The sequence below is a fragment of the Malus sylvestris genome, chromosome 10 (genome assembly GCF_916048215.2).
Source record: "Malus sylvestris chromosome 10, drMalSylv7.2, whole genome shotgun sequence".
Lineage (NCBI taxonomy): Eukaryota > Viridiplantae > Streptophyta > Magnoliopsida > Rosales > Rosaceae > Malus > Malus sylvestris.
Window position 1 is genome coordinate 23854527 of NC_062269.1, and position 27743 is coordinate 23882269.

At 38.7% G+C, this 27743-nt stretch overlaps 1 protein-coding gene and 1 pseudogene across 6 annotated transcripts; both read left to right on the forward strand.

The window, feature by feature from the left end:
- Window positions 1-990: 990 nt before the first annotated feature.
- Window positions 991-7949, forward strand: LOC126585751 (uncharacterized; annotated as a pseudogene).
- A 917-nt stretch (window positions 7950-8866) lies between these two features.
- Window positions 8867-23839, forward strand: LOC126585753 (uncharacterized). Of its 6 annotated transcripts, none has more exons than XR_007610638.1 (9): window positions 8867-9171; window positions 9849-9894; window positions 11213-11241; window positions 15744-15934; window positions 16205-16544; window positions 16796-16943; window positions 17040-17108; window positions 22816-22881; window positions 23007-23839. XR_007610638.1 is itself a non-coding variant. In XM_050250252.1 (5 exons), exons 1-5 carry the CDS (start codon window positions 9160-9162, stop codon window positions 16317-16319), a joined length of 393 nt encoding a protein of 130 aa, XP_050106209.1. In that variant the 5' UTR covers window positions 8867-9159; the 3' UTR covers window positions 16320-16788. The 6 variants fall into 6 exon arrangements, 2 of the variants coding, with proteins under 2 accessions (XP_050106209.1, XP_050106211.1); XR_007610640.1 differs by having other exon boundaries at window positions 23616-23839; XR_007610637.1 differs by having other exon boundaries at window positions 22816-23839.
- The last annotated feature ends 3904 nt before the right edge of the window (window positions 23840-27743 follow it).

Consider the following 27743-nt stretch of genomic DNA (forward strand, 5'->3'; position numbering starts at 1 on the left):
GAAATGTCTTCCTTGTAAATAATTCTGCTTGATTGCTTGGACAATTGCTATAAGTTCCCTTTCATAGGTAAATGGTGCTTGATTTCTAGGACCCAGAGATTGACTTGAGAAAGCAAGAAGCCTTCCCCTTTGTTGCAGAACTGTTCCCACTCCACTACCAGAAGCATCACATGTTTAGGACTATTGTTGTATGAATGAGGTCAGATGGGATTTACGCAGATCGTATCAAATTGTCTCAAGGAAGATAATCAATAATCAATAATTCACATGTTTAGAACTATTGTTGTATGAAAAATAATAAACATGTGCAAAATATATAATGAATGTGACAAAAACTAATGAACTACTAACATTGCAGAATCAGATCTTAAAGCTTGTCTAATGAAAAATTAAGCTGGTTCATTATCGGTTTAGGGAACAGTCCAACTCATCTAGTTTGCTAACCAAACAGCAACTTACATTTTGTAAATTATAGAAACACAAGCATGAAACAAACTAATGCATATTTGGTGGATCTTGCCTCCTTCTTGGCAAACAATCATGTGAAGGACCTGCAAAATAAGATGAATAATAAAGTTATCACACACGTTGATCAGCATCGTTGAGATAAATGGTGTTTGCCCCCGATCGAATGACACTCGCGCTACAGCTTATTTAATTTATGATCGTTGTCTAACATGTTAGTTATGAATGGGTGATTGTTACATTATGATAGTGTCCTCTGGAATTTTATATGCAAAATAAATCAGCTAATGAGGTGGTGTGCTGGTGTAGGAATAGACATTGCGTAAACATTGCCTTGGGAACATATAGATGGAAATCGAAATCGTGTTACCTTTTGCTATCATTGAAGTGCATGAGATTCCATGTCCCCTTCCCTTAACCAGCACTATATAATAAGTACATGCATATCGAAAGAACTCATCAATCTCAATTGTACATTAACTACAAAGTCTTCTGTTCTATTTTCTCTCAAAATACAAAGAAGCAATGGCTTTCCACACTCGCTCTAACAGCTTCCCCTCAAGGCCACACCCGATCGTTCAACAAGTTGATGAACATTTGTCCAAATTGACGTCTTCCGAAGCTACCTCCACATCTTCCTCATCCATAAACCATAACCTAAGTAGCATCGGTGACTTGTATGGTTGTGTTGATAGGTTGCTTCAGATGCCCCACACAACAAGCCTTGGCCCAAGAGCAGAATGAGAAATGGACTAATGAGCTATTAGATGGCTCTCTCAGACTCTTGGACGTTTGCAGCACTTGTTAGCCTTATGAGGTTATACAATTAAAACACAAACGAATGAGTAACTGATATGATTCAAACGGCAGCCATGGAAATCGAACACAAAAGTAGTAGGGCACAGCAACACCAGGATCTTCTTTAAACTCTTAGCCGGATACAACTACTCAATGGGAAGCATTATGTTGTGTTCTAGGGCTTATAGGGACCGGTGTCTTATATAGGCTAAAAGCTAGGATTTCTATCCATAAACGAAACCTAAATTTTACATTCTTAGCCTCCAAGTCAAGTATTATAATCATATTCAATTAAGGATTCCATCAATCCTATTTCCAATATAAGACACCTTATATAGGATTGATATCTTTAAGAGATCAAATCACAATCAACATTATTCTCCAATATTACATTCCTATTACATGTAGTAGACCACTTAAAAGGTCAATTTATATTGGATAAATCCAACATTCTCCCACTTGGTCTACAAAATGTAATATTCATGTTTATACTTGAGATTAGAGATTAATGTCACTTTAGTGGTCATGTAACAATGATTACATCTCGTCCTTAATGCAGCTTCTGTCAAATGCATTTCTTAACATGAAACTAACAAGGTTGTAGGATTGACACAACCCAGAACCTTCATAATCACAAATGCTAAGATCCTCATTCACATGAAACATAAATTATGATCAAGAGATGAAACTTTAAATTAACCAAAATGTCTTACTTTATATCATCTCAGGTCCACCTTATTGTAACTCACAAGTTACACTTTATACTTTTTTGAAGCCTTAAATCTGCCAATGCAGATATCCTTCATCTAATGAAACTATCATAACCTGCAGGTGTGAATACATCTCCAAAACAATCATGCATCACTTTCATTGGATCAATAATAATACAAACGATGTTTGTAGCTAACAAACACAACTAAAAATACCAAATAGGCACATGTCCAAGTAAAATATCCCAAAAACTTCATAAAACAAATTAATTCAACACTTGTGAGCAAGATGAATTAATATGTTTTTGACACTGATCTATGCACCATACCAGTTACTTTCATAATGATTTCCAACACCTGTGGGCAAGATGGAAATCCTCACAACTGAGGTAATGCACAAACTATGTCATGCCATTTAATATGCAATTTGATAACAACTTGATATCTAATGTATATTTCATCAAATAATTGACTAGCACACGAAAAATGTGACTTAATGAATCCAACTGGAGATTAATATGAATACATGGATTCTATACATACTTTATAGGTCATCTGCAAATATAAGGCATTACTAACACGAAACTCAAACTCCCATTGATTTGCAACATCGTTACTTAATTTGCAAATCAATACTTAAATCATAATTTTGAAAATATGCGTTTGGGAATAGCCTTACTTAGTCAATGAATGCATATTACCTCAATGAAAGGTACAACTAAGCATGAAAGCATTCACTGATGGTTACACCAAAAACGTGCATCCAACAACCATCTTATATGTATTAATAAGTCCACATTTATGCTAAGTCCTTATGAGCCCCAAAACAACATGATCAATCGAGAAATCTAAATGATTGCAAGTAACAGAAATATGTACACATGTACTAAGTAGCCATTCGTGCAACTTAAACATATTATTGTTATTCGAGTAACACAAATTCATGGAAGATAGAATAACACTTTAATAAATTCATGTAAAACCACTTAATGCTCAAAAACTCCCACTAAGTTTTCAAAGTTTATACTTGCAAATAACTTAATGAGTTGAAGCCCAATTTTCGTTCACTAATTCTCCCACTTGGGCAAACACTCGTTAATATATTCTTTCAAAGGTGTTCCTAAATAAAATTGCTCTATATTTTAGACATAATAAAACAGACATCGCAACCAACATAAAGTTCAAACAGAATTTCAACAATGAGTTACACTTACTTTAGAATTTATCATAATTAATTTACAAGCTTGATTGTTACCAAAGTTATACTGATCAAAATAGGCATACTAATCTTCATAAAATAAAAATATAGAGTCGTTTTGGGTCAAAATAGTAGTCTAAAGTCATGTCCAATCTGCCAGTAAAACTGCCTATACGAGCATGGGTTACTAGTAAATTCACCATAATTAAAATACATGGAAAAAAATTAAGAAAATTTGCAAAAACGTATTAGACGTGTCATTCACTCGATTTAAATCAAGACACGCAATCTGCCAGAAACAATTATGTGCATCTATCATGAATTTATGCATCCATAACAAATTCAATTTCATATCATTTCAATTTCAATGTCCAAAGGAAACTTTAGTAGTCAAATTTCATCCTTTAAATTGACATCATAGTTCAAATTGAAAAGATTTACAAGCATAAAATTTAAACAATGCATACCTTAGCAATCCTTGATTAACCTTCATGGGTCCAATACTTTGCATCAACAAGTCTCATGAAAAGACACAAAATATGTCATGATGCAACCGATTTCCATGCCTTCAAACCATAACCTTTTATGGGGCTCATTGTGGAAATATTTGTCAATAATGGCATGAAACTTTATCCCAATAAACTTCATGAAACTAAATTAATTTACATCTGTAGGCAAGAAAATTAACTAGTTTCTAGTACTAGATTTTATGTCACAAAAGTACCTTCATGAAAAACTTCAACACCTGTAGGCAAGATGAAGATTTTCACAACTTCTGTGAAATAAAACTCATACTATGCCATCTTAATTAAACTAAAAAAAGTAATCCACACCTATAGGCAGAAGATTATCCCTTTTATTCTAATTAAGATGCAAAGTTGACCGAAGTAACTCAAAACACAGTCCCATCATGAACTAAAATGTTGCGGCTTGCTTTAGTTGAAAAGACATTGATCAACTCCGCCCTGAAACAATACAAGAAGTCACTGGCTTAATTAACTGTAAATGACAAAATTATGATAACCTAATTCGAGCTTCGAGTCTTGCCAGCAAATGTCACTAATTCCTTCATGACTCCCTTTGACATTAAATTAATCTCAAGAAACCTGACAACATACTTGAAAGAGATTAATCACATATAGAACAAGTTTCATTCCACCACAAGAATGTCAATACTTATCATTATGGAGTCAATTACTTAAAAGCAAAATTGCTCAAATGTTTTCTTAAGTTAAACATGTTCCTTTCCTTTTTATATATTTCTTTCCGTAGTACAAAACTACTAAACATAGCATTAAAATCATGCATTAGCTTTGTAAATACCAAATTAAATAAAAGGAACAACCAAAATTATTTTCTTCCATAGAAAACATCTCCAATATGTGCCGTACATTAGCCTTGAAAAGTTTCTTTTCTTCTCCCCTTATGACACATAAAAATTTACTAATCAAAGCACTGTTTAAATTCTTAAGGCATAGGAAAAACCACAAACAATAATACATGCTTGAAATGCATGCTTATCAATTAAGCCACATACTTTGAATGGATTACATACCTCATGCCTTCATATGTTCACGACTTCTTTGTAAACATATATATAATCATATGACCAACCAAAATTCTCATATAAGAATAGATAAAAATACAAATGAGAATTGTCCCATAATTACTACAAACCTTATTCATTTGTATAATACCCTTGTTCTTGTCACTGGATGCTTTCTGTCATTCTCATTCAATTCACAAATTATGTATCAATTTTAACAGTTAACTAGTCATGTATAATTTAAATGACTATACTGAGATAAGAAAGCAAAATTGTAGACAAACCTGATTGATTAGTCTATTAATGGCATAAAAATTCATTCACATCTCGTGAAAATTAGTGGAAACAAAACTACAATCCACTATAGTCCAAAACCCACGGCAATATTAAAAATATGTCATCTCATGCTTTAGACATACAAGTAACACTATACATGCCATTTGCTCAACAAATGTTGCCAAATATGTATGACTTACTTTCATGTATAGGAATGTTATCAAAAATTCATTAACTGACAGGTATATAGTTGACATGCATAAAACTTGGCATATGCTTCCCTGCAACATAACTGTAATATATGTTACCACAATCATAGACATAGGCACAGCTCATATACCAATAATAGTATTGAGACAATCTAAAAGTGAACAATTCTGTCACATACATTCAGAAAGATGTCAAGCAATATTTGAATTGTTACGCCTCTTTCTTAATTCTAAGAATTAGGTTGCAGTTAAAACTAGATTATGAATAATCAGTTGGTTATGCTAGTACGAAAACTCTTCAATGCCACCAAAACAAGGAACCAAAAACATAATATTCCAAATAATGAGATGCCACGGCATAGGTAAGTTATGCAGGAACCAAATACTAACCTTTTAAATCCACCACAAAATCTTGTCAGCAATTAAGACCAAAGGAAAAGATGAAAATCCAAAATCCGAATTGAGTCGATGAAACATAATGCTCTGCTTTGGCAGAGGTCAGCTTACTAAATGGAAAGGCCGCATCACTTTTCCAATGTAAATGTATACTTACATATGCTTACAAATTTGACAAAGACATCTGTAGTACATGGTTAACTATTCCAACCAAAAACATCACTTTAAAAATGAAATAGAAAATCTGAAATATGCCATAGTTTCCAGTCCTAGTTAATCCAATGAACTAACTAATCAATATTCTTTAACATCCCCTTATCAGAACTATTGGTGGTAATCAAATTTGACTAATCAATTTGGCTAAAAATAAAAATTACATGTGCTAGCTTGATCAAAATACTAGCAATCTCAAGACTTTGGTGGTTCGACCAAAACATATTTTATGCAACAAAAATGCCTGATCAAAAGGCTATCAACTAAACCATATTATCTGTAATTATAATAGGTATAATCTGGAAAACTCTTGGAATTCGAAGCAATCATCACCATAATTTAAATTTCATGCTTCAATTCTATAAGAATATTATATATAAATTATATGCTTCAACTCCATAATTTAATTCATGCTTGATCAAAAGGGCCTCTAAGCGTAGTCCAATTTCCAATTGGCAAGCAAAAGCTATGTAATGCACTGCATAATCAGGCAACTTGTCTTGCTGATAATAATCAGGGTATCAATTAGCATAGTTCTTAATAAATTTCCCTTGATTGCAACCATGGTATTAGTGAAAAATATTCTTGATTAAAACTGAATAATTATACAACCTGATCATAATCAACAATTGAACTGATTCAAACAGCATGGTGATGTTGCCGAGTATATGCAATGATAATTTGGATTAAACACGCAGTTCAAGAGAATATTATATAATCCAACATTAAACCTAATAGGTTTTAATTATATAACTAGCGGCTCTGATACCAATTGTTAGCCTTATGAGGTTATACAATTAAAACACAAACGAATGAGTAATTGACCTGATTCCAATGGCGGCCATGGAAATCAAACACAAAAGTAGTAAGGCACGGCAACACCAGGATCTTCTTTAAACTCCTAGCCGGATACAACTACTCTATGGGAAGCATTATGTTGTGTTCTAGGGCTTATAGGGACCGGTGTTTTATATAGGCTAAAAGTTAGGGTTTCCATCCATAAACGAAACCTAAACTTTACTTTCTTAGCCTCCAAGTCAAGTATTATAATTATATTCAATTAAGGATTCCATCAATCCTATTTCCAATATAAGACACCTTATATAGGATTGATATCTTTAAGAGATCAAATCACAATCAACATTATTCTCCAATATTACATTCCTATTACATGTAGTAGACCACTTAAAAGGTCGATTTATATTGGATAAATCTAACATTCTCCCACTTGGTCTACAAAATGTAATATTCATGTTTATACTTGAGATTGGAGATTAATGTCACTTTAGTGGCCATGTAACAGTGATTACATCTCGTCCTTAATGCAGCTTCTGTCAAATGCATTTCTTAACATAGAACTAACAAGGTTGTAGGATTGACACAACCCAGAACCTTCATAACACACATGCTAAGATCCTCATTCACATGAAACACAAATTATGATCAAGAGATGAAACTTTAAATAAACTTTAAATTAACCAAAATGTCTTACTTTATATCATCTCAGGTCCACCTTATTGTAACTCACAAGTTACACTTTATGCTTTTTCGAATCCAAGGATGCGGTCTTGCAAACGAAGGCATACGTACAGGGTCTTCAATCGATCATAAGAAGAACGCGAGGAGGTGAATCTGGAGCTCTGGTTAACAAATACTTGAGGTCCAGGAAGATGGTTAAAAAGGCAGTCCAGAAGGCTATGAAGAATCTTAAGGGAAGCGAAAGCAAATCCACATTCTCTTCTCTTAGCAACGACACCGAGACTGTTGCCATTATCAACAAGTTGAGAGATGTAAAAGAAATCACTCTCGCAGTGCTCGAATCTCTACTGTCCTTCATCTGTGGGCCAAAGTCAAAGCCAGGCAGCTGGTCATTGGTTTCTAAGATGATTCCCCCCAAAAAAATTGCCTGCGAGGAAGAAACCGAGGCAAATGAATTTGCACAAGTCGATGCTGTACTGCATAAGACAAGCAAATCTGATAACGCACAGAACCAGCTTGAGAAGCTGGAGTCATGCATTCAAAATCCTAAATCACTAAATCACTAGATGTTTATGTTCTTCTATTTTGTACATGAAAAACATACTAGTATAAACCTTACACATCAAATCAATTATACTTAATGATATACTCAATTTCAACTATTCTTGTTATTTGATCAAAAAGCTTTCATTTTGTGAACTGTTCATAAACTCTTGCTAGTACATTACTTTACAACCTTGCCACCGGGCTGATTTCAGACCAAATTTTGCTTTATTTACAAGATTGCCACTGGGCTTAAGAACGGGTTTTCAGTCTTTGGGCTGGATCTGGGCTTTGACTCGGGGAGAGAGAGGGAAGGGGGACCGAAGGGTTGACGCGTTGGAGGGAGACGTTCGCGGGGATTTACGGGAGAGGATTCTTGGGAAATTTGGAAAATTAGCCAAACTTTGAAGTCTAAATAGAATTTTAACCAACAATTAAAAAATTTCATTATTCTAACCAAGACTTAACATAAAAATACTACAATATCCTTTCTTAACTAAACTAATTACAAAACTATATATTTTCCATTGTGCAGTATTTCCCTTCAATTTTTCATTCTTCTCAATTACTTTGACCACAAGAAATGAAAATACTACCGGCCAAACTTTCCCTGATCACTGAACCTGTTTATTTGACATCATATAGATTTTTCCCATACTCTTAAAAGCAATTATTTCATCAAATGGTGCTTTGTATATAGTTTCACTTGAATGCACTTGTGCTCGAGTCTCTTCCAACAAAGGATACAAATAAGACCCAAAGTAATGCTGTATATATATATGGGGGATATAGAGAAGAAGAGTGTAAGAAATGGAGGGGTTTGAGAGTAGGGTAGTATTCAAGAGGCTGAGTTCCTTAAGATCTCAACCAATTGCTGTTTTTTCACAGTTAAAAGCAATGAATAATTTCAGTCAATAAGGGTATATCAGTACTTTTATGTCAACTTTTGGTTGTAATTATCATATATTTAAAAAAATGGCTATAATTCTATATAGAGAGTAAATTTTAGTTATTTTTCCAAATTTCCAGGATTCTCGGCAGGGACGTGGGGGTGGGTGTCATGTGGCTGATGCATCGGTCAGAGGGTTGTTGGGGGAGGAGAGGAGGGGGCAGAGGGACTGACGGATTGGAGAGAGATGGGAGCTATGGGTTTGGACTGAGTGAGAGAGAGATTTAGCTAAGTCAGGACCTATGGGATGTTCGCCAATTTTAGAGAGAGGGATGGACAGGGAGGGAGAGAGAAGGAGAGGAGAAAGGCTGGCTGTGTCCATTTTTTCGGGTTGATTTGTGATCGCACAGGGTCGGTGAGGAGAGAATGGCAGAGGAATGTATGGGAAGGTATGGGTTTTCAATTTTTTCCTCTGATTCAACAGATAATGCACTGTTTTAAGTTCATTGTTTATTGTTTGGTTTGCCATTTGCTTTGTTAAAACTGTCATTGGAATTTTGTTGTTTCATTGTGCTCATTTCTGTGCTTTTTCATACTTTCCTGCTGTTTGCTTCTCATCCCTCTGTAGGTAGACTGTTTTTCCATTTCTTGGTTCCTTATGTATTTCTTGGTTCCTTAATTATTCTAATCTCTGTAAAGTTTGTGGTTTTTTGAGGTGGGGATTTCAGATTTCAAGGGGGGAGAGAGGCTGTGCTTCGTTTCCATCCGGCCGAGTCACGTTGTTGATGCATAAACCCATCAGTTCCTCTGTAATTCGTTTAGGTTTTCATTATTCTTTTTCGATTTGTTTTGTCAAAATTGAAATGGAATTTGTTGGCTTGATTTTGTATTAGGTTGCGAGAGGGTTCTGTTTTTAGGGTTTTCTCCCATTCCCTCTGTTTCTCTTCTTCAATCAGTCTGACGTAGCTTTGCAATTTAGGGTTCAGTGCATTTCAATCTTTTTTACTGGAATATACATACATATAAATGTCTAAATTTGTTCAATTTTTCTATACACAAGGTTGGGTTAATTTGATTCTTAACCTATGAATGGATATTATATTACAATTGTGGGTTCTGTTTTTAGGGCTCGATGAAAAGAAACATCCATCAGAGCTTCCAACAACTCGAAGGTTAGTGATTTCTTCCTTCTCTCTAATTCTGTTTCTCTGCTATTTCAATTTGTAGGATTTAATTTAGGGTTTTAAGTTGGAAAATTTAATTAAACATTTTCAGTTGCAGAGCTTAGTGTATACAACAATTAGGGTTGTTAATTATGATTGCTGGTCTACTAAATGTATTATAACATGTAAACAGGGAGTATATACTTTGTATGCCATGGATAGGGAATGGATACGTAATTAGATCAATTGATGGGTGCCGCTATTTTGGATATCTACATCCAGCAATACCTGATATTCTGTGTTTTGTTGTTTTAGATCTATGTTTTGTTGTAATGGATTGGAATTTCTACTAGAATTATTATTATTATTATTATTATTATTATTTAGGGGTTGGGTAAATTGATTTTAGAGATTTGGTATGTGCTTTGGGTTCTGATTATGTTTAGATAGATGGAGCTTGATTGTGGTTTAAGTTTTTTTAGTATATTCCCTGCACATTGCAAAATTCTGGTACTATTTGGGAGTTTTGGTTTTGAAAGCCTAGGCTTTATTATTATTATTATTATTATTATTATTATTATTATTATTATTATTATTATTATTATATATTTAGGGGTTGGGTAAATTGATTTTAGAGATTTGGTATGTGCTTTGGGTTCTGATTATGTTTAGATAGATGGTGCTTGATTGTGGTAGGGTTTAGCGTTTAGCGTTTAGGAGAATGAAAAGAAGGCATGTCTGCGTTTCTGAACTCTTATGCAAATCTAATTTGAAATCATGAAACACATTTCCTATGTTTCTCAAATCTCAGCGATAGGTTTTAGAATCCTGAAATCTAAGTAAAGGTACATCATTCCTATTTTCGTGTTTTTTTTAATTCCTATCATCATGGCCATGATTAAACGTGAATATGCATGCCAACCTTGCGTACTCAGTGATTAATTTCTGAGTGAATGTTTCTTTGGACGAGGGTTTGCAAATATGAATACTTTAGGGGCAGATGGTCACCATGTTGGAGCCATTGATACTGATACAACTTGGGAAGTAGTTGGTTATATTCAAATCAGAAATAAAATTGTTGTATATATTCCGCATTTGATTGAAAATCTGTAATTTTATGAATCATTTATTCGGATTTAATGTCAATTAAATAGAAATTATTCTTCTTTGATATCATTGTGCGCAACACATAATTTCACTTAGTTTTTTTTCCACAGTAAGATTCCGTATAATTAATCTCTACAATTTATTCATGTGTTCATGGTCACCACTTAATTATTTAGTGATTGGGTGTTGAGTGTTGACCACCGAATGTTTCTTTTTTCAGTTCCAAGCTTGAATTTCATCGACCTTCAGGTATTTTGCTTTAATTTTTTTTCTTCTCTTTTGTCTTCTTTTCTGTTTGATTGCTTTCCTTCTTTTTTATCCTAAATTCTGAGTTTTCATTTTGTTTAAAATAGTTTTCTCCTGCAATATTTTATCTTCGTCCTTAGGTGCTTTCAAATCTGGAATTTGGTCTATTGATATTTTAAAAAATTTATAGTTGTTGATGCACAAAACCGGATGGTCTTGGAACAACGTAAATCCGACCGTGAATCTGCAAGAAATGTAAATGACAGAAGATGTATCGTGGTTCACCCCAAGGTTTGGGCTACGTCCACACTGATTGTATTTCTCTGATTGTATGTATGGATTACAAGGGTGAGGGGGAGTCCCTAGAGAAAGAGAGTGTTGTGGTATTTGTGAGGGTATTGCCCTATGTTGGATTCATTTAGTCCCATTTGTGAGGGGGGAGGAGTCCCCTTTTATAGAATAAGGGGCTCCTCCTTTTACATAATCATATGGGCTGGGTAATGAGGCCCAATGTATCAAAGTCTGAGGCCCATTATGTGTGGTACCAACAGTAGTCCCCCAAGTCTTCAGTCAAGAGAGTCTTTTGGCTGGAGACTTCAAATCCAATCCATGTACGGGCCGAAGTGGCTAGATGTCTTGAACCAGTACTCAACCCAAGGCAATGCTCAACATAAAGCAATACTCGGCTAAAGGTATCACACGTTACGAGACTGCTCGGCTGGAGGCGATGCTCCTTGCGAGGCTGCTCGGCTAAAGGCTATGCTCGCGGCGAGGCGTTTGCTCGGCTGAAAGCGATGCTCGTTGCGAGGCGGCTCGGCTAGAGGCTATGCTCGCTACGAGGCGGCTCAGCTCGTGGTATTCCTCATTGCAAGTATCTACTTTATGTCGACATGCACTCAGTATGAGTTTATTCTCGACATGACTCGGGTCTGCTTGTCGGGTTTGCATATTGGGTCTATGTGTCGGATCCGTGGATCGGGTCCGCAACTCGGGTCTTTGAGTCGGGGCAATACGTAGGGTCATCGAGTTGGGTCCAGGCACATAGGTGTCCCAATAAGCGAATGTCTGAGCAAGTGGGTGTTTGGTCAGACAAGAGATCACCACGAGCACGTGGCAGCAATAATGTTGATCAGTGGACCTAGAGCGTACAATGAATAAATATAGTAAATACGTAAAAGAAATATGGTAACAACAATTATTTAATATGTATATTTCTTATAAGTGTAAAACCTTGCCATGCGTATTATATCATAGTTTTAGGTTATAAAAGTGGATTAGTTCTTTTGGATTTGAGCTGATAATTTCAACATAATTTAAAATGCATGGGTGTGGCAACCCACATCCACTTTCAGCATCTGTTGTAAACCTACCATCAGTTAGTGGAAAACATTCAAAAAATAAAATAAAGATATCATCATTGTTCCACCATCACACAATAACCAGTACCATTTGATAAATATTAAATAATACAAAGATGTCATCATTGTTCCACCATCACATAAATATTAAATAATAAAAATAATTGAATTAGGTGAAGACTTATCTCTTGTTCACGTGTGGATCTGGTGGATCTGACCGACAAGGGCTCTTCCCTTATCTTTTCTTTTTCAAAATTATCATGAATGTGGAAAAAGACAGATGGGTATGGAAATGATGTTGTTGAAGACTTTCTTCCCCTCTGAGTCAAAAGATAAACAGCATGCAAGGCCTGGCTCTTTCGGCCATTTTCTTCCCCGAGAGCTTGCTCTGATCGTCTAGGGTTCGAGACGAGGTAATTGTATTCAGGTGAGGCAAAGAGAATGCTATCAGCTTCTCGGATCTTCTAACAAAATGCTTCCACAACAGGTGGAGAAGTTTAGGCTATCTCCAACCGAGGGCTGGCCAGAGGGCTCGTTTGAGCCCTCTGGCCCTCCAAGATTCCCCAAGATATTAATATTTTAATGAACAGTACAGGGCCATATTTGCCTCCGTCTCCAACCGAGGGCCAGAGGGCCAAAGGGCTCGTTTTAGTGCTATCACAAAAAACCGTCTCCAACCGGGGGCCAAAGGGCCATAGGGCCAAACATAATTTAATTTAATGTTGTATAAATGGCCTAGGAAAAAAATAGAATTGAAAAAAAATATGAATCAAATTTTGTAAAATAGAAGTTATAGGAAAAAAATAGAATTTAAAAAAAAATTGAAACAAATTTTGTAAAATAGAATTGAAAAAAAATATGAAACAAAATTTGATTAATATGAAAAGGAAAAAAAAAAGGGAAAAAAAAAGTTTAAATTCATTAAAAAAAAAAAAGCCTAATAATACAACGGCTACTAGCCGTTATATTAAAAAACATTCAAACTATTAGTGTCGGTTATAACCGACACTAATAGTAGAACTATTAAAAAAAAATAAAACCTCTTTAATGCTGTCAGTTTTAACCGACAGCAATAGAAAACATTAAAAAAAAAATAAGCCAGCCAGCCTCCAGCCCTCTCCGATCCCGTGGGGCCCTCCCAGATTCCAGAGCCTTCTGGCCTAGCCCTTGGTTGGAGACGATTTTAGGACTATTTTCGACCCTCTGGCCCTCTAGACCCTTCGGTTGGAGATGCCCTTACTTTCCATCCATATCTGTGTTCAGCGGTGGCAGCTTCGGAGCTGGTAGGGAGCACGGGACCCAGTGGTGACACCATAGCTGTCAGTCCTTGAGACGGGGATCAAGGTAGAGAAGTGACTCAGTGGAACCAAAGTGAGGGACCCTAGTCTGGACCCAGGGGCATTGTGGTTTTAATCATCCGAAACTGCGTCGTAATAAAGCGTCATTAGCTGAGCAAAACAGCTGGTGAACGGAGCGATGAGGACGGTCGGGTCGAACCACAGCCTGAACCAGCCGTCCTTCTTCTTCTGAAACGGGTACCAACGGTTGCATAACAGACCGGAGGGCTTGTAGTCGGTGGTTAACCGGGCTTCCAGCTGGTTCCCGCCATTCCCAGGTATTAAGATTAGAGGGTGGAGGTTGGTAGCTCCTCACCTTCTCCATAATTTCATGGGTCTTCGGATCCGAAACCGCGAGCAGTTGGTTCCCCCAAGATTGGATCGTCGCCCACCTCTCCTCGAGCCCACCGGACTTAACCGCCAAACATTTCGACGGGTTCACTCCGAAACCCGGACCCCTCCCTCGTCCTCTTTGGGTAAATCGAGTGCGAGATGTGAAGCTCGCTGGAAAATCCTAATCGAACAAGCGGCGGCCAGCGAACCCTTTCAACTTCTACGAGGTTACTACCAGAATTTGACCTCAGGCTCTCGGGGAATCCAAGCTCCGCCAAAAAATCTGACCCATTGCGAAGATGAGGTGCTCTGTTTCTTTTTGCGACTGGAACTTTTTACAGAAGTTGGTGTGGCGGTTCAGGGCTTCCTCTGTGGAGATGAGCCTATTTGATCGCACCAATTCGTTTTTCAACGCCTTGACGCAGAGTCTGCAAATCCAACGGCCCTGGTAGCAATCTCGGACGCGGGAGATATATGCTGGGGTGTAATCCTCTGTGAACCCGTAGGAGTGGCATTTTACGCACTGGACTTCGACTGGTGGAGGAACTGGGGATGGTTTAGATGAGGTTTGGTGGTGGGAGTCTGTGCCTCTCTGTAATTGGGATTTTGGAAGAAACTCTGTTTTCTGTAAATTTTGGGTTTTTGCAGATTCACGGCGGAGGTGAAAAATTGAGAGAGAACCGACATAACTTTTCGTGTCGATTCCCACAGACGACGCCAAATGTTGATGCACAAAATCAGCGTGGACTTTGGTACAACAGAAAGTGTCAGGTTTGTGACATTCACTTGGTTGCTTCGATCACTAGTGAAGATAAGTATGTAAATGAATAGGGACAGGGAAGCAAACACAAGATGTACGTGGTTCACCCAGATCGGCTACGTCTACGGAGTAGATGAGTTCTCATTAATTGTGAAGGGTTTACACAAATACATAGGTTCAAGCTCTCATTTTGTGAGTTCTAATGAATAGTTTAGTACAAAATGACATTAGAGATTATTGTGGGAGAATGATCCCTATTTATAGAATAGAGTTTCTAGTTTTGTTCTAACATTGACACGTGTCGTGTTGTGATTGGCTTCTGATGTTGACACGTGTCGAGCTGTGATTGGCTTCTGATGTCGACACGTGCCGTATTGTGATTGGCCTCCTGGTTGAAGGGAAGCTCTTCTGGGTCCTTGACGGTATAACGTTGATCGGTGCTCAGTAGTTTCGGGATTGGTCAAGTATGGTACAAACAATAGTTATTTCCAGTTCTCCACTATCATTTTTTTTTTGTGCTAATTAATCAATTTTATTTGTAATATTGTGCATTTCATATGATATTTGTGAAATATTTTGAGATTTTACCGCAAGTGTAAACGGTAAATATAAAGATGCTATTGTTACCTTTTGTATCTTTTGCACTTTTTTTTTTTTTTTTGTTTATTATCATACAAAGGCGTCCATAATTGTTTTAACTTTTTTAGTTTTTATTAGGCACTTATATGGTTATGCTTGTGTTCTCTACCTCCTCCTCCAACTCCTTTTTCTTTTTCTTCTTCTCTTTGTGCAACTTCCAAATATGGTGGAATCGGTGCAGCTTCCCACTCGCCTAGGCATCTTTCCCTTCTAAAACAAGGTCCTTCTACCCTGCGCCATCTTCAAATTCATTGCACTTCACCCGGCAGGTACCTTTGAGCCTTAAAATTTGTCTTTTGATTGATTGTTTTTTCTGTTTGAATCTTAAGAAAACTTTGGATGTACTTTAACCGCTAGCTGTTTTTGCTCAGCACAAAAATTTTGCATATTTTGTTCTTCAATTTTTCCAGAGTCAATTTCAAATGCCAACTTTCCTTTTTTCTTTTTCTAGGTAATTGATCATTATGCGGTTTGTAAGTTAGATTTTTCTAACTGGTGGATTATCGAATTGATAAATTTGGGGAATTTGATTAATGTAGTGTCAAATTGGTGGAGCATGAGTTATGGCATCAAGAAGAGAAGGGGTTAATTGGTATTCTCCACATTCAAGATGCTGCTGAGGCAGCAACATTGGACTCTGTTGTCTCAAGATGATTTCTGCTTATTTCTCCATTTGTTACGGATGAGTGGATGCCTATGATTAAGTGAAAGTGAAATCTAAGAGGTTTTTTGTTGTTATTGTTGGGAATTTGCCTAATTTTAGGAATAGGAAGTGATTCTGGTGAACAAAGCTCCAGAGTTCAAGTTTGTACATCTGATTCTCACAACAGGCTAGATGGATGGAGAAAATCAGCAGGAACTTATTCACTGTCATACAAGGTATACTTGAAACAAAATCTATTGTGTTATGCATTGGAAAGTGTTTCTGTTTTATGGGGCCACAACTTAACTTACAGATAACGCAGTGGTTCATCTAATCATGTCATGTGTTGTGACTATTTTTATTCCAATCAGTTTAACTGCCCTTTTAATCTTTGAAAAAACCATTACCAGTTTCTGGATTGATTCTACATTTTACTCTGTTTTTATGCCTAATATCGTTTGTTATTCCTAAATTTTCCATTGGGTAGCTGTATAAGTTTTCCATAGGCTTCGATCATCTCCCCAACAAACCTAGAGCCTTCTTTTCTCCTGCAAAGCAAAAGAAAATCAAGGAGGCCTGCAACTTTATATGCAGTCCACCACTGCAAATTAGTCTGGAAATAGGAAAATTCAAAGGTAAAACACACCGATCTCTTTGATTTTGGTCTCTACTGCACAGTTGGACAGACAAAGGATAAACCTAACACATGCATGCTCTGATTTCCTTGGTAGGTCATATTTTTCACTTTCTGGATGTGCAAAGTCTGGATAGTACACATCACTGGGCCAAACCTTTCCCAAGTAAGGAATTCCATCGCATTTGCTGAAAATATTTGCTTCCTTTCCTCTGATCTATGTCTATGTATGATGTATGTGTGTGATTTTAGATTGTAATATATCACAAATTTGTGGCATGAAAATTGACATTTGTAGACTTACCCTTTGTTTGGTGGCTGTGATAATTTGTGGCATCAATTTCTCTACTTCTTCTTTGTAAATCTTGCAGGTCAGGACACCACACCTATTGGGGCAATGTCGGGATGTTTAGGCTTGGGTGGAGACATGGACTTATGAAATAGATGAAGTAGCTTAGCTGTCTGTCATTAGCTTTATCTGTTCTATGCATCTCTACAATCTTACAATGCTCTTTTATTCAATTGCAAGATGTTGGGACTGGTTTCTGGAATACAGGATTTGGAACAAAAGTGGTTGATAATGCAAGAGTCAAAAACAAGTGTGAAATTCACATTGAAAGTGACACATGAGAATGCTAATCATATTCTAAAAAAATGTTGGGTTTCCTTATGAGTTCTCTCGCCAATGGAGGCCAAAACGAGTTAGGGGTGAGGATCGGAGATCAAGAAATACCAAAGAGCGACCGTTTTCGTTACCTAGGATCTATCTTGCAAAAGAACGGAGAATTAGATGGAGATCTCAACCATAGAATACAAGCTGGATGGATGAAGTGGAAGAGTGCATCCGACGTGTTGTGTGACCGCCGTATGCCACTGAAGCTCAAGGGAAAATTTTATAGGACGGCAATAAGGCCGGCGATGCTGTATGGCACAGAATGTTGGGCGGTGAAACATCAACACGTACACAAAATGGGTGTAGCGGAGATGAGGATGATTCGTTGGATGTGTGGGCACACGAGAAATGATAAGATTAGGAATGAGGATATCCGGGGTAAAGTAGGAGTAGCTGAAATTGAAGGAAAGATGAGAGAAAATCGGTTACGGTGGTTTGGACATGTGCAAAAAAGGCCTACTGACGCTCCGATTAGAAGATGCGACTATAGGACAGAGGTTCAGGGTCGAAGGGGTAGAGGAAGACCTAGGAAAACTTTGGAAGAGACCCTAAGAAAAGACTTAAGAGTACTTGGATCTAACGGAGGACATGACACAGGACAGAACACAATGGTGTTCTAAGATTCATATAGCCGATCCCACTCAGTGACTTGGATTTTCCAAGTCTCCAACCGAGAAGTTTTCCTCACTCGGGAAATTAAGGGAACACTACCTCAACCTACATGCTCCACTCACAAAGCTTCAACATACAAGCTTCAACAAAAGAAAATTCAAAGAACTTAGCGAAGAAGGCTTTGGTGTATTTAACACAATACGTTGAAATGAAGGAAAGCTTATTTATTGATATCCCCGAATAGTTACAAATATGTACATATACTTGAGTCAAAATAAACAAACAAGAGGGAGCCTTCACAAAGGTTGCTTAGGAGAAGTCTCAGCAGTCGGTAGAGCCCCAAAAAGAGAAGGCACCGGAGGGGGATCATTCGGAGCCTCAGTACTGGACAGAACCCTAGAAGGAGGAGGCATCAGAGGCTGATCGTTTGGAGCTTCATTACGCGGTACAGCCCAAGAAGACGAAGGCAATAAATGCCTTTGAAACAAACCCGCAAATCTCTGATGATCAAGTAAAACCTGACCATCAGATTCCTTCATCTGGTCAAGCTTTCTATTCATGTTTGTAGCATAGTAATGTGCGAGCCGGTGCAACTGTTTATTCTCATGCTTGAGCCCTCTAATCTCCTGTTTGAGACTCATCACTTCAGTCGCCAATGATTCAACTTAGCGGGTTCGAGCAAATAAGCGTTGGGCCATATTAGACACAGAACCTGCACACTGAACACTGAGAGCCAGAGAATCCTTAACAGCCAACTCATCAGACCATTTGGAAAGTAGTCTGTTATCTTTGGGAGTGAGAAGGTTCCTGGCCACTACCGCAGCGGTCATATCATTCTTCATCACGGAATCCCCAACGGTAAGAGGACCAGTAGGGGAGACGAAGGATGGGCGCCATATGTTGTCTGGAGAAGGCGGGGCTGCCTCTTCAACAAGGTTCAAGTCAAAACGACGGTCGGAGGGGCCAGACATTTTCAAAGGTGTTGAAGAGAGAAGAGGTCGGACAAATCAAGATCTTAGAAGTGCAAGAATGGAGCTTCTACTGGTGGATATTCAAGTGTGCTTTGGAACTTAATGTCAGCCCCTATAAAAATCTGTACTCGACGAAGCTTCAGAAATCGAAGAGACGCCTGCTCAGTAATCGAAGAGGCGTTTGCTTTCTCAAAAGCTGGGCTGCTCAGAGACCACGAGGGTCGATCTCAGAAATCGAAGAGGCGTTTGCTTTCTCAAAAGCTGGGCTGCTCAAAGACCATGAAGGCCGATCTCAGAAATCGAAGAGGCTTGCTTTCTCAAAAGCTGGGCTGCTCAGAGACCACGAGGGCCGATCTCAGAAATCGAAGAGGCACCTACTTTTCCAACCTTGTCAGCACCTGTCACACGCACACTCAGCTTTGTGGAAATTATGGGCATTCTGTCGAAGATTTCTGGCGAAGTAGAAAGCACATGAATCGTACTGTTCAATCACCCACTTCCCACACGCAACAGTAGCTCATGGGTACCACAGATAACTTTGCCAAAGTTCTCTGACAAAGTTGAGACACGTGAAGCTTGCAACTCCCACTACATCGCTCTGACCAAGAAGGGTAAAAGAATAGCAAAGAAACAACATTAACAAAGTTTAGACATATAAATTTTGAAGGTCTAGCTACCATATTATTACCCACAAGGGTAAAGGAACAGTACCACTGCTGGATGATTGAAAAGGCCCGGTGTGTCAACCTCTGTGCTTCGTGGCAAGGTAGACTAGCAAACATGCCCAACCTTTACTCACATTCGAGAAAACACTCCCAACAAGATTGCTTGCTCCAAAATCGAAGAGGCACCGCCTCGAGAGCCAGACTCCCAACATGATTACTTTCTCAAAAATCGAAGAGAGGGTAAAGGAACAGTACCACTGCTGGATAATTGGAAAGTCCCTATGTGTCAACCTTTGTGCTTCGTGGCAAGGTAGACTAGCAAACATGCCCAACCTTTACTCACATTCTAGAAAACACTCCCAACAAGATTGCTTGCTCCAAAATCGAAGAGGCACCACCCTCCGAATCTCGAGAGCCAGACTCCCAACATGATTACTTTCTCAAAAATCGAAGAGAGTGTAAAGGAACAGTACCACTGCTGGATAATTGGAAAGTCCCTGTGTGTCAACCTCTGTGCTTCGTGGCAAGGTAGACTAGCAAACATGCCCAACCTTTACTCACATTCGAGAAAACACTCCCAACAAGATTGCTTGCTCCAAAATCGAAGAGGCACCGCCCTCCGAATCTCGAGAGCCAGACTCCCAACATGATTACTTTCTCAAAAATCGAAGAGACACCACTCCCCGAATCTCAAGAGCCACACCCCCAGTAGGATTGCTTTCTCAAAAATCGAAGAGGCATCGTTCTCTGAATCTCGAAAGCCAGATCCCCGACAGGATTGCTTGTTCGAAAACCGAAGAGTCACCACTTTCCCAACTTCAAGAGCTGGATCTCCTTGGATAAAGCTTGTTTGTAATCTTCACACGCAACATCAGCTTTCCAGATACCATAGACCACTTTTTCAAAGTGCTCTGACAGAGTTAAAACATGTGAAGTTGGCAGCTCCCACTACCGTGCTATGACCAAGCAGGGTAAAGGAATAGCATTATTACTTGATGTTAGGGAGACTCATATATATGTCGACCTCCATCCCCAACGGACAGGCAGACCTGCAAAAATGCTCAACCCTTCCTCTTATCTGAGAGGGCACTCCCAACGAAGCCTTTCGAAATATTCAGCTTTTCCCCCCCCCCCCCCGATAATACCTCTGTAAACAAGCTATACTAGAGCAAGAATATCTCATATCATCAGGGTTAAAAGCAAGAGTATCCCATATCATGCTTTTTCCCTGTCTTTTCCTTTGGCCTTGTTCTTACCTGCAAGACAAGGAGAAAGAGAGCAATCAGTCAGCACTTGGAATCAAGCTTCCAGCCAGGAACTGACTGCCTGGAACCCCTTACCTGATTACTTACCTGGCATTGCTCTCGAGTACTCATCTTCAACATCTTATGCTTCCAGGGAAGATACCGCATCTGCCTGAGGAACAGATAGGGCAAGTGAGAAGGATACAAGGAAGCATGTGGAGACAACCGTAACAGCACATGTGCCGATACATCCACTACTCTGTCAAAAGCAAACGTATCCCATATCAGCAGGGTCGAACGTACTCTAGATTTGATGGACTTGTTTTGACCCTCAAATTCTTCAGTCGGCCTTATACTCTGGAGGAAACCAGAAAACCCTCCAGCCCAGTTCAAGAATAAGCCTGTGGAAAGTTACTTCTTCAAAAGCAAAAGTATCCCATATCATCTCTTCTCATTTTTCTTCTCTTTATCCTTCATGCTGCCTGCAAGATAGGGAGAATGTGAACAATCAGCCGGAGCTCTGATTACTTACCTTGTCTGTCACCTCTTTCAGCAGATCCCCTAGCTCGGCGACTTGGGGGACTCCTACTACATGGTTTGTATCGCGCTTGACCAAGCCTGAAAGTACAAGTAAGCTTCAAGTGAAATTGATACATTACCTTGTGCATCTCCACCAGTTACAGATACCACCCCTGGATGGAGGAAGAGTACTTCCAGAGAAGATGCCACATCTACCTATGAGACAGATAAGGCAAGTCAAGACGATACCACACTCCGGTACTTAGAAGTTTCGTGGTTACGAGATCATTCTCCCACAATATTTCCTAATGTCATTTGTACTAAATCATTCACTTGTACTCACTAAAGGAGAGCTTGAACCTATGTACTTGTGTAAACCCTTCACAATTAATGAGAACTCCTCTGTTCCGTGGACGTAGCCAATCTGGGTGAACCACGTACATCTTGTGTTTGCTTTCCTATCTCTATCCATCTATATACTTATCCACACTAATGACCGGAGCAATCTAGCGAAGATCACAAAAAGTGACCGTTTTCGCTACCTAGGATCTATCTTGCAAGAGAACGGAGAATTAGATGGAGATCTCAACCATAGAATACAAGCTGGATGGATGAAGTGTAAGAGTGCATCCGGCGTGTTGTGTGACCGTCGTAGGCCACTGAAGCTCAAGGGAAAATTTTATAGGACGGCAATAAGGCCAGCGATGTTGTATGGCACAGAATGTTGGGCGGTGAAGCATCAACACGTACACAAAATGGGTGTAGCGGAGATGAGGATGCTTCGTGGGATGTATGGGCACACGAGAAAGGATAAGATTGGGAATGAGGATATCTGAGGTAAAGTAGGAGTAGCCAAAATTGAAGGAAATATGAGAGAAAATCGGTTCCGGTGGTTTGGACATGTGCAAAGAAAGCCTACTGACGCTCCGGTTCGAAAATGTGACTACGGGACAGAGGTTCAGGGCCGAAGGGGTAGAGGAAGACCTAGGAAAACTTTGGAAGAGACCCTAAGAAAAGACTTGAGTACTTGGATCTAACGGAGGACATGACACAAAACCGAGCGCAATGGCGTTCTAGGATTCATATAGCCGACCCCACTTAGTGGGAAAAAGCTTTGTTGTTGTTGTTGTTGTTGTATTGAATGAAGTCATTTGTTATTTAGCTTATCTTGCGTTTGGTTTGGTTTTAGGAGAGGGTTGCGCATGATCTGTAGGTTTAATCAACCTCGCTGTTTTCATTAGAATCACAATTAAAGGTCAGTTTTTCCAACTTTTTTTTTTCTTTTTGCTGCATGTTTGTGCATGTTTGGTCTCTGAGATTTTGTTTTTAGTCACTGTTGATCTGTAGTTTATGTCTCCCTTTGGCTACATATTGACACAGGTTTATTCTCGGCATTTTTTTGTTAGGGTAAGTGGTTTGGTGAGTTCTGTATTATTATATAATCTTTGGGGCTATTTTAAGTAAAAATAAAATGTTGACATTGATATAGCATACGGCACACTTAATTCACACTCCTATATTCGGTCTTCATGTTTCCATTGCAACACTCTGCATTTCCCACCCAATGAATTTTTTTAATAAAGATGTAGTTAAAGCAAGTACATGCTCTATCAAGTATGTTTTATATGTAGTTGTGGTAGTTGCAAGGAAATGACATATTTGTGCTGATAATTGGTAGTTTAAATATATAGAAATAGAGAATAATTATAAATGGAGCACCTAGGATATTTAACATTGTTTTCTTTTCCATGTAATCTTTCTCATGTTTAACATCTGCTTTTTCTTATGCATTTGATTCAAGTGCTAGTTTTATTAGTGTTAATTTTGGTTGCATATCCACAAACTAACCCAGTTAATTTTGCTCAGTGTTGATTTATAAGGAGAACTCTCATTGCATCAACTTGAACAAACATTCTTCTACCTAGTTGCTTAGCTGCTGAAACAAGAACGAAACACTTTTTATGTTTTTTTGTTTAACTACTAAAACAGGTGGCTGGCCTGCATGACATTTATTTTGCCATCTTAACTTCAAGGGCAATATATGTGCAAAATGCATGTTGCTTAGGGAAACAAAGCATTTTTTGCAACCATATCTTTTGTAATCAGCTCGATTGAATGTATATAAAAGCCAAGCTGCTTATCTTACCGACACCGTTCACTCATATGTCCCTTTTGTTCGTTCATGATTATATTGAATTTTATTTTAGGTTAAATGTGTCTTATTCATATGGTTAAGGCTAATATATTCAAGTCCCGCAGCAACACACAGGCATATTTACTAGTAAATGCTAAAATTTGACCATTTATGTTCTCTATATGCATTCCAGGCATATGGAGACTAAAAAAATGTGCTAAGTCTATGATATGGCGTTCCTTGCTTCTTGCAATAAGATCATTCAGAAACCCAGAAAATTCATAATAATGTAGATGGGGTAGACATAAATTAAAGAAAAATGCACCTCCTTTTCTTGTAGCTGAGGAAAAGAAGCTAATCCACACTTGCTCTGCTTATTTAGTACCATTGTTGCGAATATAAGTTTGTTTTGCCATTCCATCAATGAGGCTGAGTAATACACCTTCTCCCCTACCAGTGGCAAAGCTAGGAATTGTCAAGGGGAGGGCTATTAAAGGGTAGAAGCTTCTGCATTATTTTTGTCGCGCTCCATAAAAACAAATTCGGTTGCAAAAACTCTTCAAATACTTTCACATTCTTGCCCATTTCTCCACATTTGGGATACAATTCAATCAACGCATAACCCACAAACATATTCAATGCAACCTTGTCATGTTTCTTCACAAACCCATGTATTATTTTCTCATATGTGAGTGCCTTAACCTCGCACACGCCTTCAGAGCAATGGGAATGGTAAAATTATTGGGCTTTTCATCATTACCTCTTGACTCAGATATCATGTTATGGAAGAGATACAAGGTATCTTCCCATCGATTCTCTCTACCGTAGCTCTTGAGCGTGGGATTCGAGAGAGACTTATAAGTATGCATATTGGGCTCTATTCCCATTCAACATTGCATTAAAATACCTCTTGGCCGTCATATGCTGGTTGTGGCGCAAAATGATCTTAAATAGAGCCTCATAAGACTTGAAACTTATCTCCACACCCAATTCCTTCGTACTATCAAAACAACTTAACAGACTCTTGAATAATGGTAGTCTTACCGTAGCCAGGGGCGGATCTATTAAGGGACCCATGTGGTCCCAGGACCACTCGGAAGTCCGAATAAGTGGCTGTGAGGGCCTCTGAGGACCACCCAAGTCTAAGCATGTAGTGGAGGAGGAGGAGCGTGGCTGCACATCGTTCTGGTATTCTGCATTCTGGAAACCAGGAGGAAGAAGAAGACTAATTCTATTTCAAATGACTTGGCCAAAATGACGTCGTTTTGAGCCAAGTCATTTAAGCAAAACGGTTTTGGTTAAATGGTTTGGAAAGACATCCTCCTTTGAGCCTGTAGGCCCTATACTAAATCCCATTCTTTGATATATAGTTTTTACCATTTTGTTAATTAAAAAAAACAAAAAAGATTCAAACTTTCAAAGAGATCTGACTTTTTCAATTCCAATACTAACAATCCTAATTGGCTATTCCATTCCCCAATTCCACCCCCTTCCTCGACGACCGGCTCCACAACCAGTAAGCTGTTTTTTCTCCACTACCTTTCAATCTCTTCATTTTTAAATTTAAGTAAATTTTTCATTTTAGTCTAAATTAATCACGTAGAATGTTAAATTATAGTTTGGATCATGTGTTGGTTAGTTCATTTATATTTTTTACTTCATCAATTGATATGGTTTTTTGTTTTGCTTAATTGATATGTGTAGAAATTAGGAGTATGAAATGATATTACAAGCAAAAATATTAGAGTATAAAAACCTCGTCATTGTTGTGGTCTATTTTATCTGACAGAGGGACTAGGGCCGGCGGCAGAGAGAGAGAGGAGAGAGATGTGTGTTTGTAGAATTGTAGGGGAATGTGTGTGTTGTTATCCCTCCTACATTGTGCCTTTATTTATAGTAGTAAAGAGAGAGAAGATATTCCTTCTTCTCCAAGTAATACAAGTTGTAATAGGAAAGGATAACTAGAATCAAATCTTATCTAGGATTTACACAATCATACTTAAACTAGGAATGTTTACAACACTCCCCCTTGAGTGTGTAAATACTCAAGGTAGATTCAGCATCATGCAGAAGTTGAGGAAGTCGACTCGTTGGCACTGATTCCAAGGAACAACGCTTATTCTCAATAAGGTAGGAACTTGCATAAGTAGTAAGTCTCACTAAAAAACCCTAAGGCTATGGCAAAAACCCAAGTAGGGACAAAATCCATAGTCTAAGGAAAAATGCGTGAGAAATGCAAAGTCAAAAGAAACGTCTACAGGACGTCATCAGGGATATGACCAACCCAAGGTGGGTGCCTCGTTAAAACCTAGTTAGGTAGCAAAAACCCAGTGGGAAAAATGCTCCTAATCGTAGGGAAAAAGAGTACATTAAGATCAAGCAAGTATCTAGAAGATACTCCCCCTGAGTTTAGTGATTTGGTGAAGAGGTCGGTCAGATTGTCTTGTGATCGGATTTGCGTGACTTCAATCTTCTGATGCTCTTGTTGTTGATGTGTAAAGAAGAACTTCGGCGCAATATGTTTGGTGTTGTCTCCTTTGATGTAACCCTTCTTGAGTTGTTCGATGCAAGCTGCGTTGTCTTCAAAAATCGTCGTCGGGGCATTAACGGCGGGATGAAGATCACAGGAGCTTCGAATATGGCCCACTACTGCTCTCAACCAAAAGCATTCCCGAGTTGCTTCATGTAAGGCGAGAATTTCAGCATGGTTAGACGAAGTGGCAACTAAGGTCTGTTTAGTTGACCTCCAAGATATTGCGGTGCCTCTAACGGTAAAGACATAACCCGTTTGAGAACGCGCCTTGTGCGGATCAGATAAGTATCCAGCGTCGGCATAACCAACAAGGGGAGAATCAACCCGATGAGCATAGGGTGCGGCATCACTCGAGGATTCGTAGGGATAGAATAAGCCCAAATCCGTAGTACCCTTAAGGTAACGGAAGATGTCTTTCATGCCAGTCCAATGTCTGCGTGTTGGTGCATTGCTGTATCTTGCCAAAAGATTAACAGCGAAGGAGATGTCGGGTCTAGTGCATTGAGCTAAGTACAATAAAGCGCCTATCGCACTTAGATAAGGAACTTCAGGCTCCAAAATCTCTTCATCATCCTCCTTCGGACGGAAGGGATCTCGCTTTGCATCTAGCGTACGAACGACCATAGGAGTACTCGAAGACTTCGCTTTATCCTCATTAAAACGGCGCAACACCTTCTGGGTGTAGTTCGATTGATGTACTAGGATTCCATCCGAACAATGCTCTATCTCGAGACTGAGACAGTATCGAGTCTTACCTAGATCTTTCATCTCAAATTCCGACTTCAGGTGCGAAGCAGTTCTCGCGAGCTCTTCAGGAGTTCCGATGAGATTCATGTCATCGACATATACTACAACAATCGCAAATCCGGAATGTGACTTCTTAACGATCATGCCAAAGTGTAATTTCGTGCGCGGTCCCTGTGGTAGGGCCGGCCACATAGTGGCATGCTATGGGGCGTATGGTCGTAGTATACAGACCACTCGGGTTACGCTCCATCTTCTCTAGAATACGCTTCTGGCCATATTCGTAGGAAGTTACGCACAGAAATTCAACTCCGTTTTCTACGTGGGTTTCAGCGTGGTAATTGTTATCTCTAATGTCCTTGAAACTTAGTAACGTTCTTCCGGAACGTGGAGAATAAAGTGCCTCAGCAATGGTCAAGATTGTACCATTGGACAACATTATACGTGCCTTACCGTATCCTTCGATCAGGTTGGATGGGCCTGAGAGGGTTGTCAGAGGTGCATTCTTAGGTATGAAGTTAGTGAAATAGATGCGTTCACGCAAAACAGTATGCGTGGTTGCACTATCTGCCAGACAACTAACTTTCCCACTAGTCATACCTAGAATGAAAAATTAATTTGAATCGGTCACATGCATAAAAGTTTATAAAAACAAGTATCAATTCAAACTAATTTCATTTTTTCAAGGATTAAAAACTTAATATCC

Coding starts and splice junctions, on each gene's coding strand:
- LOC126585753 (XM_050250252.1), top strand. Junction 9,895..11,212: donor GAGCTTCCAACAACTCGAAG/GTTAGTGATTTC, acceptor TTCTTTTTTCAG/TTCCAAGCTTGAATTTCATC. Junction 11,242..15,743: donor TGAATTTCATCGACCTTCAG/GTATTTTGCTTT, acceptor AGTTTTTATTAG/GCACTTATATGGTTATGCTT.